The following is a 16,902-nucleotide window of genomic DNA, read 5'->3' on the forward strand; positions in this document are numbered from 1 at the left end:
GTTCTGACTCCAGGCAGTTTGTGATTGCAGACACTGTGCTAGTTCTGACTCCAGGCAGTTTGTGATTGCAGACACTGTGCTAGTTCTGGCTCCAGGCAGTTTGTGATTGCAGACACTGTGCTAGTTCTGGCTCCAGGCAGTTTGTGATTACAGACACTGTGCTAGTTCTGGCTCCAGGCAGTTTGTGATTACAGACACTGTGCTAGTTCTGGCTCCAGGCAGTTTGTGATTGCAGACACTGTGCTTGTTCCTGACAGTTAGCGACCAAAGCGCATCATATCGGCAGGGTTTAAGAATAAACCACTATTTTATTTCAATAAAGAAATACATTTTAAATACAACTTTATATAATTTACAGAATTTTATTGGTTTAACTATTAGATCTATCTAAAAAATGTGTGTCTTTCAGTGTTTAAAACTGAAATTCAAATCCCTGTTAAAAAAATAATAATAAATACTAAGGGTAGTATGAAATTGCTCAGAAAATATATAGGGGGGTATTCAATTGTTTGGCTTGACGGTCGAAACACTTGCGCTCTAAAACTATTACCGTTAATACGGTAATTACTCGCTGAATTTCAGCTCGCAGTGACATTCAGCGAGTAAATTACCGTATGAACGGTTTATAAGCACAATTTTACCATATTAACGGTAATAGTTTTAGAGCGCGAGTTTTTCGGCCGTCAAGCCGAACAATTGAATACCCCCCATAGCGTTTAACATCACTTAATACAACTGATATGTATGTTCCCAGAACTGCATCTGGTACAAACTATAGAACTAGGGGCTGATGCAAAGTGGAACATACACCGGTTTACATAGCGCATGCTGCATTAAATTACTTTGCGCATTGCCCAGAAAGTGGGCACAGGAACATGTGCCTGTGCAGTCTGGCAGTTATGCCCACCTGTGCCTGGAGAGGTGGGATAGGGGAGGGGAGGGGCGGTCTAATGTTGGCCAAGTACATTAAAGGTATGTTTACGCAAATGCGGCTCATGCAGACCTGCGGATATACACATATGCGCCTGGATGACCTATCTCGAGATGTGTACATCACAGCATATGGGCAGAGATACTCTTTTTTTTTTTTTTTTTTTTGTGCTCTTTTTATAAGAATAATTGCGACCAACTTGGCATCAGCCCCCCGAATTGTCAGACGGTGACTTAAGACCTGGCCCCAGATAGTGCAAACCTCACATCAATACAATAAATCTTTTAGTTAAATCGGTTTCTATAGGCTAATGTGTGTCTTTTAAATTAGGATCAATACATATTTATATTTTAAATGTGTTGGTGTTATTTATCTAGTTAATTTTAAGCATTATAAATGACAACACATTAAACATGTCTGTTGAAAAATTAAGTATTTCTACTACACAGTTATTGTATGGTAGAATTTTCATGAATTAATATTTTACAATGAAATGCCAAAAGTGATTGGCAGAAGCATAGTATTTTAAAGTAGATTTTGAGAACACATTTTTCCAATATTATTTGGGTGATTTTAAAGAGAAGGGGATTTAGTGCCTCCTTCACTAGACATTAGCAGATGATGTGCTGTCTGGAAGGTCAGAATGGATGTCTCCCCAGAGTCTAGTACAGTCTGGGGTTTCTATGGAAACCTCACACAGTTGAGTGTAAGAAAATATTTTTAACACTTGTCATACTATAGGTTATTTTTAAATCATTAGATTTACACCACATTCTATTTGAAGAATAGAGTTACATGTGAACAGATGTGTAGTTCTGTTACCTTGATTAAATGTAAGGAACGTTTGTTTCTAATTTATCTTGAGTGTATTTTATTGTTGACAGTAAAAATGCTAATTCTGGATACTTTAGAGACCGAGATGAAGGCAGGAGGCATGGAGTCCAGCAATTTGTATTGGTGTCGCCTACACAATGTGGAGGTGGCTGTTTTGTGGGCTAAATCAACAGGCACTAGAAGGCAGCTCATCCATTCACTAAAAACTAATGACAACCCTAGACACTGCTTCCCGATGAATTGCTCTATCCACTAAATAGCTGCCTTCATTGTATTTTGTGTAAGTCACAGTTTCATAGTAGAAAAATAATTTTGTGGTCTAAATATGTTACAGTGGAGCACCGAGCTCCGTCTCCTTGTTTATGGCTTCCCATAGGGAAGTATGAGAGTCTGCCCACAATATATCTCAGACATGCAGTGTATTAAAGAGTCTGCATATATATGTACAAGTATATTGGATAACCTACATATCATATACATAAACCTGCATATACAAGACTGTATACCTGCTACTGCTGTACTGTATGATAACTGTGAGTACCTGCATCAACTGTTACATCGTTCAATAAACCTGCAACCTTGGATAAGTTTAATGCCTTTTGTGGCTTAACATCCCCCCAACACCGCTGACACCTTTTACAAACATCTAAAGGTGTAACCAATAAAATTAATGCAGAGAATGTAGTCTGTTAGTTCACTTGGAGCTAGTACCTTATACATATTATACCGCTTTCATACTGCCGACCCGGGTATATGAACCCGGGATATTGCCAGGGGACAAGGCTCCCAGACAGGCAAATTCCTGGGTCGACCGGATACACACTGAACCCGGGCAGGCCCGGGTCTGACAAAAAAAAAAGATAAATTGGAAAAAAAAAGACCTTAGTATTTTCTCCACGCTGACTGTCCGGCAGGTTACATAAAGAAATTACGTCATTCTTATTGGCCAGGGAAAAAAAAATGCATTTAAAGCGACCCTAAACCTGTATAATGTAATCCATGCATAGGGTCCGCTATTGCAGCTTTAAATGCATAATTTTTTCCCTGGTCAATAGGAATGACGTAATTTCTTCACGTAACCTGCCGGACAGCCAGCGTGGAGGAAATACTAAGGTATTAAGAGGACTTTTTTATTCTTTATATTTTTATTTTTTTTAAATTCAACTTTTTTTTTTTACTATTTTTTCACTAGTCTGTGAGACCCGGGTTGAAATACCCGGGCCTCACCGTTCATAGTGCAGGCAACCCTGGTCAGACCCGGGAATTACCCCACCAAAAGATCCGGGTCTAATTCCCGGGTCTTTTTGCCGGCAAGGCCCGGCAAAAACCCAGGTCGAAGCTACAGTATGAAAGGGTATTAGTCAAATCTCATGAACATTGCCTCAGTGTTGTCACTGGTTCCTAGCAAATACTGGTGCAGCCCAGAAGATGGCTGCTTCCTCGGTGTGTAGGTGACAGGCCCACTTTAATAAAAAAAAAATGTTTTGTTTGTATTCTTATTTTGTTCTCAGGGTGTGGAGTGTCCGGTATAACCATTCCCATGACCAGTTGGTCCTGACAGGCAGCAGCGACAGCCGGGTAATCCTGTCAAACATGGTCTCCATTTCTTCTGAGCCATTTGGACATCTCGTTGACGAGGAAGATTTGAGCGATCAGGAAGACAATCAACACGATGAAAAGTAAGTTAAATTTATTGTGCTTGAATTATCTTTTGCATCAATAAATAAATGTATTACTATAATCAGCCACTCCTGAAATACAACAATTATTATGTATGGATCTGCATTTAAATCAGTGGGAGAGAAATGAATGTAGATGCTGCTGTGTAAAATGACATAAAGGTGGTCAGTTTCCAGTCACAGAAGGTATGAATAAAGTAAATACACTGGATAGTGCTATAAATTCAATGCTCAAGAACAAACAAGAATCATTCCAAATATTAGTCCAAAAATGAATGATTCACATATTCAGTGACAGGACCCCAATTCTAGCTGCTCTGCCCTGTAGAGCAAGATGCTAGTTCCACCCATGTGGGTATGAATAAGATTCAAAGGGGGGAATTCAATTCCCCCCGAAGTACCGCCGCGCTAAATGTATTACTGTTATTACGGTAATAGTGCGCGTAATTACCTTTATCACGGTAATTCTAACGCCGGCTTTTTGCTCGCAGCTCTCCGGGTTAATATTATTGTAATAACGGTAATATCTATAATGCGGCGGTACTTCGGGGGGAATTGAATTTCCCCCAAAGAGAAGGGATGAGCGCTACATGAAAATACAAAAAAGCCACAATAGATCAAATGCATTATATATAAAGATAATGAGTAAATAAAAATATATCCACAACAATAGTACCATTTACCGAAGTATTGGGCACTTAATTAGTCTCTGTTCTCTATCCCCTCTGCCCTGGATTTGTTAGGCTGGAAATAAACACCAGACAGCAATAGATCAAGTGGGAATGATTTACGGAATCTCATGCATTTACACTCTCTGCAGATAAGTCACAGGGTGGCCATGAAACGAGGAGAAGCCAAGTTACCTGCCTAGTCCTAAAGTGTCTTATCTGCAGAAATTGTAAGTGCATGAGATTCTGTAATTTTATAGTAAACAATTCCCACTTGAGCTATTGCTGTCCCTGTATTTCCTTCTAGCTTCCAGGACCACTGTGTGACAGTTTGTTTCTTATGTTTCAGATGAACAGCTTATTTTCATTGTTTGTGTGCCAGCATAAATTGATAATTTGCCCATTAAAGGAGGTGTGTGTGGGGGGTGGGGCCCACATCTTCCTCCAAAGAAGTAAATGATCTGGGGTACATGGTTTTGCAACATGAAATATTAAGTAAGAGTTTATTTAAAAATTAATCTTTGTCATTTATAGTTTTTAAATAAACCCTTTGCTTGTATTGTTTACATTGCCAAATAAAAACAAAACAAAAAACAAATTGAGTAGATCCACTTCTCAGTTTGCCTTGACCATGTTCTCAGTCGCCAGGTCGTGTCTCCTTGGTGTATGGGAAAGTAGCACTCATGCTGTTAATAGGTTTTGTGAAGGATTTTCCTTGGGTTCCACAAGAGGTGAAACAGCTATTATATTAATCTCCATGCTTCATGAGTCTGACAATTTAGGAAAATTAGTATATTATGGTCCTATTACTTTGTAACGTTTTTAGTAGAGCATTCAAGGCATGTTCTCAAACCCTCCTTGCAGCATAGTGTGACAGTCATCAACACTCCAGGCAACACTGAAATTGATGTGAAGCGAATGATTGTCCAAAAGTGTGTGTGTGTGTGTGTGTGTGTGTGTGTGTGTGTGTCATTTATTACATTTTGTACAACAGACCAAAAAATTAGATTTTGCCTTAAAATTGCTGAATTGCTCTTACACATTTCTTTTTTTTATCTCAAGATACAACTATCAAATGTTGTGATGTAAGGTGAGCAAGTGCATTTTAGAGTTGAGCTAGGATACATCCATCGCAGCTATAAATATATTTACTTGTAATGCAACAATGTGTACATGTAAAGGGAAGGAGTGACATAGGACATTTCACTATTTTACATATTTCTGCTCTCTGGATGATCCAATGCACAATAAGTGCATTTAATCTCATGGGGTTGATTTACTAAACTTCTAAAAAGGAAAGCGGGGGTGTGCCCATAGCAACCAGTCAGATTTTAGCTATCATTTATCTAGTACATTCTTGGAAATAATAGCTAAAATTTGATTGGTTGCTATGGGCAACACCTCCACTCAGTGTCGGACTGGGACATAAAGGGTCCATAAGGGGACTACAACAGTAGGGGCTCACCAGAGGGGGTGTGGCCAGACACCATAGAGTCGAGACCAGACACTAGAGGGGGAGTGGTCAGTCCATGAAGGACATGGCCAGTGGCATAGTGTAGTATATACAGAATGCATTGTATACAAGGAGTGCATAGTCTAGGTCCCACCCCTTAGATAGGGATAAAGTGTTGCCCCACTAGAATCAGAACAGTTGGGAGACTGTCCTGCTCTCTGCTACCTGGTCTTGCACCGTTTACTACCTGCTGCTGATATCTTAAGCTCAGTTGCTGTCTGGACCTTGCAATGTTTGGGTCCTGTTTGGAAAAAGGGATAGGTACATTAAATATGGAAAACCTATTACCCTCCCTAAAAAGCTCCAACACTAAATAATTAGCATTCTCACTGAACAAAAATCCTCCCTTCTCCCAAGACTCAGCCATGCATTAAATTATTAGACCCAAAACCACCCAGCATTAAATATCCCATAGGCACCACCATCACCCCACCAATAAATTAATATGTCCTGCAAACTATTATATAGCCCATGCACCCACCTAAATTACATTGAAATCATCCCCCGATCTCCCCACACTTACCTGCTTTCATTCCAACACTGCAGCGTCTTTCTGTCTCCTTCTCTTGCTGCCTGCACACGTGGGACATCTCACATCACGTGGTACATGCCTCATGTGTGATAAGGTCAGCAGAGGAAGAAAGGAGGGGAGGAGGAGATTATTAGGATCCGTGGCCACGAGTAATATTTTGGCTGTAAACATCGAGGTATATTTCCTAATTTTTATGGTGTGAACAATAGATGGTTTAAGTTTTAACTTGCAAAATGATGGGCTTTATAGATGCTTTGTAGCTCTTTACTGATCATCTATTCGCCATAATTTGTTGTCTCTAAAACAACCTTCCTCGCCTTTTTCATAATACCACCCCCCTATCCCTGGTTCTCTGATTGAAGCCTGTTGCCTTGTTCTCTTGATCTAATTATAGAACATACAAAATCTAAAGTAAAATTAAAAAATGACACTTAGTTTTCTCAATGTGTTACCTCCTGTTCATGACACACAACCAAATACAGATAACATAAATCATATCAATCTAATAAAATTTAACGTTGATAGAATTATAGATTCTGTTAAATTTATCTATATTACTCTAATAATTAAAAACTAAAAAATTAAGTGTCCACCGCTGGTGATAGATTTACAAGTACACATATTCTTTTGCACGCAGAGCCGCCAAGAGGAATTTTGGGCCCCAGTACAGCAATTTCTTGAGGCTCCCCCATAGCAGCAACTCGTGTGCGTCCCGTCAATGGGTGCGTGTGAAAAACACTAGGCCACCCCCCTACAGCAACAAAACTTTCATTGTTGTGTACACCATCCACAGAAGTGTACAGTGCCTGCCCAGGGCTGCCATCAGCAATCATGGGGCCCAGTACAAATGAAGCAGGCAAGCCCCCCCATGAAACACTCCCTCTCCTCGATGAACCAGGGCCATCTTTCCGACTGGGCACGATGGGCAGGTGCCCGGGGGCCCAGGGGGAAAGGGGCCCAAGGCAATGAAAAAAAAAAAAATCCTGTAGAAAAAAAAGCAAAAAAAAAACCTTACCTTTTTTTGGTCATGATCCGGCTCCCTTTCGTGAAGGGGGTCGCACTTAGGCGATTGAAAGGTAAGGCAAGGGGGCCCCTAATAAATATATATATGTGTGTATGTATGTATATATTTATATAAATATATATATCTATATATATATATATATATATATATATATATATATATATATATATATATATATATATATATATATAAATATATAGATATATATTATATATACATAGGTATGTAAAAAAAAGTGATTTTATGTATGTATATATATATATATATATATATATATATATATAGAATCACTTTTTACTTTTTTTCATATGTATAGATATATATATTCACTTTTTTAAATATAATCACTTTTTTTTACATATATATATATATATATATATATATATATATATATATATATATATATATGTAAAAAAAGTGATTATATTTAAAAAAAGTGAATATATATATCTATATATATATATGAAAAAAAGTAAAAAGTGATTTTATATATATATATATATATATATATATATATATATAAAATCATTTTTTACGCACACACATACACACACATACATGCTTACCGAGATGTTGCAGCTGAATGGAGGATCACATGATCGCAGGGACGGAGCAATGATTCCCCTGCAATCACGATTGACAGCTTCCTGGCTGTCACAGGAAGATCACATGATCGCAGGGGAATGATTGATCCGCTCCTGCAATCGCATTCTGCATTCTTCCTTACCAGGGGGCCCACTGTCCTCCAGTCCCGACATCTCCGCTGCTGTCTTCAGCCTAGCTGTCACCGTGACAACCATGCTAAAGACAGCAGCGGAGACGCTGGGACTGGAGGACAGCGGGCCCCCTGGTAAGTGTGTGCCGCCGGGCCCCCTGGTGAGCCCGGGCCCGGTACAAGGGTACCCCCCTGATGGTGGCCCTGTACCTGCTTACAGAAGTGTAATATATCTCCCGGCAGGCAGAACAAAAGTCGTGAGTTTTTTTGGCAGCGGGACAATGCCCTAAAAGCTTTACATACATAGTGGAAGGTATGTAGATGTTATAATGAAAGAGACAAATATTAAAAAATAATGTTTCAAAGAAAGACAAAAACTTAAAACATACACAAAGCACATCTTGAAGCAGAGAGGCACCTTGTCTCAGAGTAGTTGCAATTAGTGCCACCATTCAGTGCCACCCCGACCTTGGCTCCATGGGAATTACCTTTGCTGCAGATCAGGGGTTGGCTAAAATCAAGTTAAGCCCAGGCATGCCAGTTGTGCATTTAGAGAGAGATTATTTATATATATATATATATATATCTAAAAATAAAATGAGAGGAGGCGCACAATAGTGTAGTATGGCGGGTTAATTGAGCCAAGTGGAAAAATCCAGAGAAGGAACCAAACCATCAGAAATGGATAAGCCAGAGCTTCCCACCATGTGGATATAGACAGTGTCTAGAGTAAATATGATTAGTTCATAAGATGAAAGATCACACAAGGCCAAATAGCATTCAGGAAGATATATACACAAACAGGTCACACCAATGAAGATGTATGCGTACCAGAAGCCAAAAGTTTAATGGCTTATCTGTAGGATTATCCTGTGGACTGTGAGGGTGTAATCAATCTTCAGCCAACCTTGATTATCCAATTGGTTACCTCAATACACGAAAGGACACAGATGTAGTATCCAAAAAATTCAAGTTTATTAAAAACAGTAGTAACTTACACATCCAGAAGCAGATGACAAGCCTATCTGATCAGCGATGGTAGTGTAGCAGCAAATACTCAACGCGTTTCGTCTGTAAAACAGACTTCATCAGGAGCAAACACACCGCCAGTATAACCTTTAACATACCGGCCAAAGCTCCTCCTCACAGTCGGACCAAACGTGATGACACCACAAACCAACAGGGGGAGTAGTGACCTATGACGAGATAACCCGAGTACCATATGCAAACTTACCGACTGCACTGCTCTCCTACCTACACGTTCCAAAGCTAAACCCCTACCCCTAAAATTGCAGGGTGGGTGGGAGGAATCGGAAGCAGAGAGACAGATCTGCTGAAAAATGCGCTATGTATAAACACAGACTACACCCCCTCCCGAGTCCTATTGGCTATAAAATTATAATAGAATCTCTCACTGGTTAACCCTCCAATCATTCACCCACGCGATTTTAACTTCGTTCCTGTCTAATGGACACACTTCCCTTGTTTTCATTTTTATATTTGCTGTTAAATGCAACACCAATGGCAACAATTGATATTAAGCTGAATAAATGTGTCCTCGAACGTGAGGTAAATCCTGACAGCTAAGAGCTTTGATAAAGCCTCCGTTGAAAACATTCGATCTCTGCTGATGTCAAGCGAAGCAGAGATTTAGGTACAAGCGTAAGACACTGCGTGTTTAGAAACATGCCCATTTCACAGGGTGTTAATATTTAAACAGCTCTAAGCCATTATAAAACCCGATAACCAAAATGTTTTCACAAATTCTTTCAAAGGACGGAATTGGAGACAAAGCGTTTGAAACAATTTCACACTATATTAAACATGCGCATTTAACTATGATGCTAAAAGCCAAAATAGAATTCGCAATGGCATGTTGTAAATTTTCTTATCTTACTTTTTTCATTTGCTGATTGCACAACACTTCTGCTTTGGCAAAATGGCCGATTAGCCATTTTGTGATGGCTAAACGGTAATATGTGATTGCTTGACGTTGCATAGTGGGACTTTGTATCTATTATGTCAGCAGAATGGTAAACTTAAATATAATTTAGATTTATTTTTCATTCTGTGTTTTTAATAGAATCCTTAAAAAATAAGTAAAGCATTGTGCCCCTGTTATGTTACAGAAAGATGTTTCAACATGCAGCATCTACCTCATTTTAATGGTTGCCTGGAGCCTTCCTCTCTCTTCCTTTGCTGAAAAGACACTGACAAACACAGGACAGGGATTTCCGTTAGTTCTGTTCTTGTTAGACAATGTTCTTTATGTTCTTTTAGCTTGGTTTATGGGTGTAAACTGAGGGATGTTTAAGCTAATTGGTGCTCAGAAGGTAATGAATTAAGTCAATGCCAAGTAAACCTTACAATGCAAAGCATTGTTTTACTTCCTAATTTGCGTGAAAGACAACATAATATACATTTATTATAGCCATAACATTTCTTCGTAATCCATCTATTGATGTGTATTCTGTGCCGGTATAATACTCCTGATTATTAGTAAGGGTATGAGCATCCTGTGAACTGACAGGAGCATGGTTACTGTGAAAAGCTATGATATCATAAAGATGTTGAAATTTCTCAGTTTTAAGCATATTGGTTCTGGATGTTCACATGAGATTAGTGTTGCAGGATTTTCAACCCACAGGGCAACCCACACCATCAGGTAGTTTAATAGAGTGTAAGCGGGGAATTCAATTTTACTTGTAAAAGTAACGTGACCTGCGCACTATTACCGTTATTACGGTAGTTTTAATGCTGGCTTTTTCCGGGTTAATCTTACCGTAATAACGGTAATAGCTTTAACGCGGCGGTACTGCGGGGGAAATTGAATTCCCCTTTAGGGGTAAATTTATCAAGCTGCGGGTTTGAAAAAGTGGAGTTGTTGCCTATAGCAGCCAATCATCATCATCATCATCAACATTTCATCATCAATCAGAATCTAGCTGTCATTTTGTTGAGTGTACTAAATATATGATAGCTAGAATCTGATTGGTTGTTATAGGCAGCATCTCCACTTTTTCTAACCCGCAGCTTGATAAATTTACCCCTGTGGCATTACAAAAGGAAGTACAAGACAAAGAAGTTCACAGTTGTGTGACTGATTGCACTTAGGCTTCTAACCAGGCTGTACTATTGATATTGTATGTTCAAAACACTGTGACAGGTACACTTTAAAATATTTAACATTGTGTAAGTATGGTGCTAAGCTCTTTTATATTATAGGTGCAGCAACTTGCATTATATCATTAGCAGCTTTTTAAAATTAAGTTGCTCTTTGTTGTTTTTTTTGTTTAATCTCTGTAACTGAACAAAAATATTACACTGCCGGCCCTTTTTTAATATATGCAGGTCTTACTTGGAAGTAACACTTTCTGAAACCCTTTTAAATATATTTTGAGGATGTGCTTATAGGGGCATATTCAATTAGGTTTCTGGTCCACAGGAACGAGCCGCGAAGTCAATTCACGGTACTGCAATAACGTGGATTTTTGTACGCACCACATAGACTTGCGTAGGAAAATCTGCGCTATTGCGGTACCGTATTATCGGCCATAGTGTGCAGGTTTGTACCGCGGACCGGAAACCTAATTGAATATGCCCCATAATGCGTTATGCTGCAGGACACTGTGAGACTGTTAAATGAATCTGCTTCTGCGAGCTACAGTCTTTTGTCTACGCTTATAACTAATGTTCTTTTTTAACATTTGTGTGTATGCAAGGTCTAATAGTGAACAAGATAAAGTGACAATAACAGATTGATAATGCTTGACATAAATACAAGACAATTGATATAAAATTTAAAATTGATCTATGACCTCTCAGGGCATCCGGACAAAGTCTGTCCCTGTTTGCCATTCTTGTTCCATGCTTATAATTACCATCTTGAATAAATACGTGACATTGTATTTTTTTTCCGCAGCTAAATGTATTTTTTTTATTTTTCTCTTAGAACAAAAGAACCACTCCAGGACAGTATAATAGCTACCTATGAAGAGCATGAAGACAGCGTGTATGCAGTGGAATGGTCCTCCGCAGACCCCTGGCTCTTTGCTTCCTTAAGTTATGATGGAAGGCTGGTTATTAACCGTGTCCCAAGAGCACTGAAATACAACATACTGCTGTAATTTGTACGTTTGTTTCAGCTGAAGTGATTGCATGTCACTGACCGCTTATGTCCTGTAATTTGGAGACTTCAGAGTAGGATATCTGGAATGTGTTATTATATTTGTTTATTCTAAGATTTCTAATAAATGGCCAAATCTCGGGGCCTTGGCTGACCTTTTATTGTTCTGTCTTTCTGTACTCAAAGAAAAGGATGAGACCTAAAGATAATAATGGCCATTCGTATGTATGTGGAGCAGGGCCAGGGCTGCTCAAGTTTTTCTTTGGAGATATATCATGATTGTGAATAGATGCTACTTAAAAAATAGAAAATATATATATAGTTGTAGTTTTTAACCCCTTCAGTGCTACAGACGAGTGGGACTTGTCCTTACACACAGGGGGTTCAGATAAATTAAAATGATTAAAAGCCCCGACTCCTCATCTGCTGCCTGCAGAATATTAATGAAGAGCCAGGGAATGTGGAGAGGGCACTATAGGTGCTCTATCTTCTTCATCCTGGCACCTAGAAACTCAGGGACACCCTCGTTTGAAAGAGGGGGTGTACATCAGTATGCATATACCTGGTTTACTTACAGTAACTTCACAGGTACTCCTTTACTTGGGAGTAATCATGACCTCATTTATAAATTATATATATTCCTGATTAGACCATGCTCATGACAGCCGTCCTCATGGAAATTTCCAATATATGTGGATGGAAAATACATGGGGGAGGGGCGTTGACAACAGTAGTAATATTTGGAGAGAAGAGTGCAGCACATGTCCATAAGAGCACTTGCCAGACTGGAGGAATGCCACAACAAAGACTAATAAAATTTTTGTAACTTTTCCCCTTCTCAATGATTCCTCCTGACAATCTCTTTATTATTTAGTACAAATTACAAACCTCTTGATTAAACCCATCATTATGTGACTTTAATAATCACAGACAGAAGATGGTGTCAGAATAAATATTCTGTCATGCATTAATGGGCCCCAGGAGAGGCAAAGGAATAGACCCCCCCCCCCTTGCAGATTGTCAAACGTACGTTATATTTTATGGTTGAAGTAAAAGGTGAAATGACAAACTGTTTAAAAAAAAACACAGCTTGAACACACCTAAACATATGCCCAATTAAAACATCAAGAGGAACTCATCTGGCCTGCAAGATAACAATATTTTAAATTTTAACTCAATAATATTTTTAAGATTCTGCTTTTCAATGGCCTTTTAATAAAAAATAGAGACAATTTATAAATAGAAAATGCACAAATCCGACAAATAAGGTATTTCTATTTATATGTAGATATTAATTTTTTATTTTTTTTAATGACCCTGTTCCAAAAACTTTTTTTTTTTTGTTTCTCCAGCCCCAGCAGCTGCACAACAGAAGTAACATGGTGATGTTGGGAGCAGGTCAGGATAGAAGCTGCTGTTGTGTTGTAGGTAAATGTTCGCACAATGGCAGGAGCAGGTCAAAATCTATACTGTGCAGAGGACAGTATGGAGGCAGTGGCACTGTTACAAGGGGAGGGATGTTGACAACCGCTCAAGCTAATTTTAAATTGGCCAACTGGTTGTCAACCAGACAGAGAACTATTATAGGTTCAAATCTAGCAGAGCAGCAAAATGAAATAGGAGAACGGATTTGGAAAAAAAAAAAGCATCAGCACTTAATGCATAGAGTATATTCTATGCATTGTTTACTTAATAAATTAATGCAGAAATCCAAAATGTGAGCAGCAAATATGCAATTTTAGGACCAGATTAGCCGATTCTGAATCTGTATATGTTAACAAACTAGGGACACAGAATGAACTGTATAACCTGTGGAAATTGAAACATGTAAGCACTAGTGAGTGCAGTGTATGCCAAGGAGCAACACGCGTGCAATGTTTAGTGTAATAATGTAACGTCACAAAGGCAATTCCTATTTCCCCCTTCAATACCCACTGTTATTCTCTTAAATAAAATATCACTGTAGATACTAGATATATATGTTCCTTATAGTGTGTGAATGTATTACTCTTAGAATGTAAGCTCTCTAATGAGCACAGTCCTTCATACCCTTTGTTTTCATGTCTGCATTTATTTTGTGTACCTTGTATGTCCCTGTTTTATGTATGTCCTGCTTTCTCTACTGAATGGCGCTACGGAGCACTGTGACACCTTACAAATCTACGATAATAATAGTGTGAGTCAGTTCCTTTGCTTTCATTTACTTCTACCAACCATTCTTTCATAGACCTCACTTCTCCTCCAGTGCCTCGGACCAAGACTTTTAGCTGCATTTAGGTGTTGGGGGATCAATGATCTTTTATATGAGCCCACCGAGCCTGTGGCGTAATGGAAAAAAACTACTGCTGCTACATACATATATCTAGTCAAAAGCTTTGGAAGACTGCTGAATACGTGGCCATACCACCACAATTTCTATAGCAGTAATAAGAGGGAAACACATTGTGGAGACATGGGGGGTCTTTTAAAATCTTTATTAGTACATTTTGTATTTTGGGTGGAATGAGCCTTTACATTTGAAAGGGGATTTACAGTATACATTGTGTTATTTGTATACTGTTGGAAGGGAAGGACATGTTTCCTCTCTTTACAATATTGTCCAGCAGCTTGTTTGGGAAGTGTATATGAGAGTAGAAAAGTGAGAGGTTTGCAGAACATGTTATGGATTACAGATGTCTTGTCTTTCAGACATTAAGGGGTATATTTACTAAGCAGTCATTTTTTAAAATGGCAACTTTATTAAAGACAAAGCCCATCGGGTTTTGTCTTAAATAAAATTGCCGTTTTAAGAAAATTACTGAAAATCTTCGAACCGCTGCTTGCACCTGGCTGTCCATATTGTGCCATTAATTAATGAAACATTGGATTTAATGGAAGAAAACAATATGTAGGTCCATTTAGTCTTTCATTTTTGTGGGGAGGGGGTTTGCTGGTTCTAGGGTTTTTTTTTTGTTTTATTTTTTTTATAATATTTATCTTTATTGAAGTTTTTAAAGCAGACTCAACAGAGATTCACAAGAACAGATAAGTGGGTAACAAAACCACCTCATTAATACAAAATGTCATAATAACACATTCAAATAAATGTTATAATAGAAGAAGAAGGAAGAGAGAAAAAGGAAAAGACAGAGACGGGGATAGGTAAGGGGGGGGGGGGGGCAATGTTTCCTAGTACAAATTATGTAAATAAACAATTCAAGTCCTAGCAAGGAGAATAGGTGAGAGAACTGGTTTGTTTAAATGATTACATTTATCGGAGTCCTGGAATTTGAGCCATGGGCTCCAAATGGAGTAATATTCAGTAACTTTATCAGAAGATGAAAGTAAAAGCTCATCCATAACTCTATAAAACTCCAATCTCTGGAACCACTGCCGGATGGTTAGGGGGTTAGGAGATCTCCAATGGGTTGGAATCACTGCTTTCGCAGCCGAAATCAGATAACGTAAAATGTTTTTTTTAAACCTGGAAATTGGAACGTCGATCTTGTTGAGAAGCCAGAAGGCGGGACTATCAGGAACATCATCTCCTAATATTTCAGCAGAGACCTCCATGGCCTTGGACCAGAAAGGTCTGAGTATTTCACAATCCCACCAGATATGCATAGTAGTGCCCCGGGCATTCTGGCATCTCCAACAGGAGTCAGAAACACCCTGGCAAAAGTTTGCTAGTTGGGCTGGGCACCTATACCATCTTGTTAGAACCTTGTAATTAGTTTCTATTATAGAGACACTAGCAGAACAAGCATGTGTGGTCTCAAAAATGGCTAACCAGTCTGCTTCACGGACCTGCTCTCCCAGATCTTGCTGCCAAGCAGTGGTGAATTTGGGTAAGGAACTAAAAAGGTTTTCTATAAGTAGTTTGTAGATTTTGGAGAGCAGGTGGGGAAGACACCATGTTTCAAACACTGTGAGGGCTCCAGTTATATCATTACGAGGTAATCCCGAGGTCAGGAAGTGCTTGATCTGGAGGTATCTCCAAATCTCCAATCCCGGAAGCTCCCACTTGGACTGGATCTCAAGAAAGGAGGACACACCAGTGGAATTTATCAGCTGGCCGACACGTGTAATCCCAGCACGCACCCATGTCTTAAAGGGGCCAGTTTGTACGCCTGGGGGGAAAAGAGGATTATCAAATAAGGGGGTCAGTGGTGAAATAATAAAGGAGAGGTGTGGAAGGATCCGAAGTCTGAACCATACTAAAATGGTAGGACCAATTATGGGCTGTCTGATGATAGGTAGTTTGCTTAACCATGGAGTAAATAGAGGTGAGGAAGGAAGGTATGATCCTTCAATAACGATCCACTGCTTCTCACTATTAGCGTTTGACCACTCCAGGATCCTTCCCAGCATCACCGCATTATGGTATGAGGGGAAGTGTAGAAGTTGGAGTCCCCCTATGTGTTTACGTCGATATAAAATGTCATGTTTGAAACGGGGCCTTTTTCCCCTCCTAACAAAGTCAGCAATTTCTGTAGGTCATTAAACCATTTATTGGGTATGTGAATTGGAAGAGTCTGGAGGAGGTAAAGGATACGTGGGAGAATGTTCATTTTAATAATATTGATACGACCTATCCAGGAAAAGGCCTTGTTATGCCACTCTCCCAGATCCTTACGAAGTTTAGCCATGAGAGGACTAAAGTTAAGGTCGAACAGTTGCGTCAGATCTTTAGAAATAAGTATACCCAGATATTTAATATGTGATGAGTGCCACTGGAATGCAAAAGCCTGCTGGAGCCCTTCAACCACACGAGGAGCTAAAGATAAGTTCAAAGCCACCGATTTTGAATAATTGATTTTGAAATTGGATAGAGAACCAAATCGTTGGAATTCTTTAACCAGATTGGGAATTAAAATGATTGGGTTGGTAACCACAGCTAG

General features: G+C 39.1%; 1 protein-coding gene across 3 annotated transcripts in view; it reads left to right on the forward strand.

Moving 5' to 3' along the window:
• Positions 1-12,176, forward strand: part of EIPR1 (EARP complex and GARP complex interacting protein 1) — a 181,404-nt gene extending 169,228 nt beyond the window's left edge. For all 3 annotated transcript variants that reach the window (XM_075201500.1, XM_075201502.1, XM_075201501.1), the window contains 2 exons: positions 3,277-3,444; positions 11,849-12,176. In XM_075201500.1, coding sequence (XP_075057601.1) covers positions 3,277-3,444; positions 11,849-12,023 — 343 coding nt within the window. In that variant the 3' untranslated portion in view covers positions 12,024-12,176. The remainder of the gene's footprint in view (positions 1-3,276; positions 3,445-11,848) is intronic.
• The last annotated feature ends 4,726 nt before the right edge of the window (positions 12,177-16,902 follow it).

Source organism: Mixophyes fleayi, chromosome 3 (genome assembly GCF_038048845.1).
Source record: "Mixophyes fleayi isolate aMixFle1 chromosome 3, aMixFle1.hap1, whole genome shotgun sequence".
NCBI lineage: Eukaryota > Metazoa > Chordata > Amphibia > Anura > Limnodynastidae > Mixophyes > Mixophyes fleayi.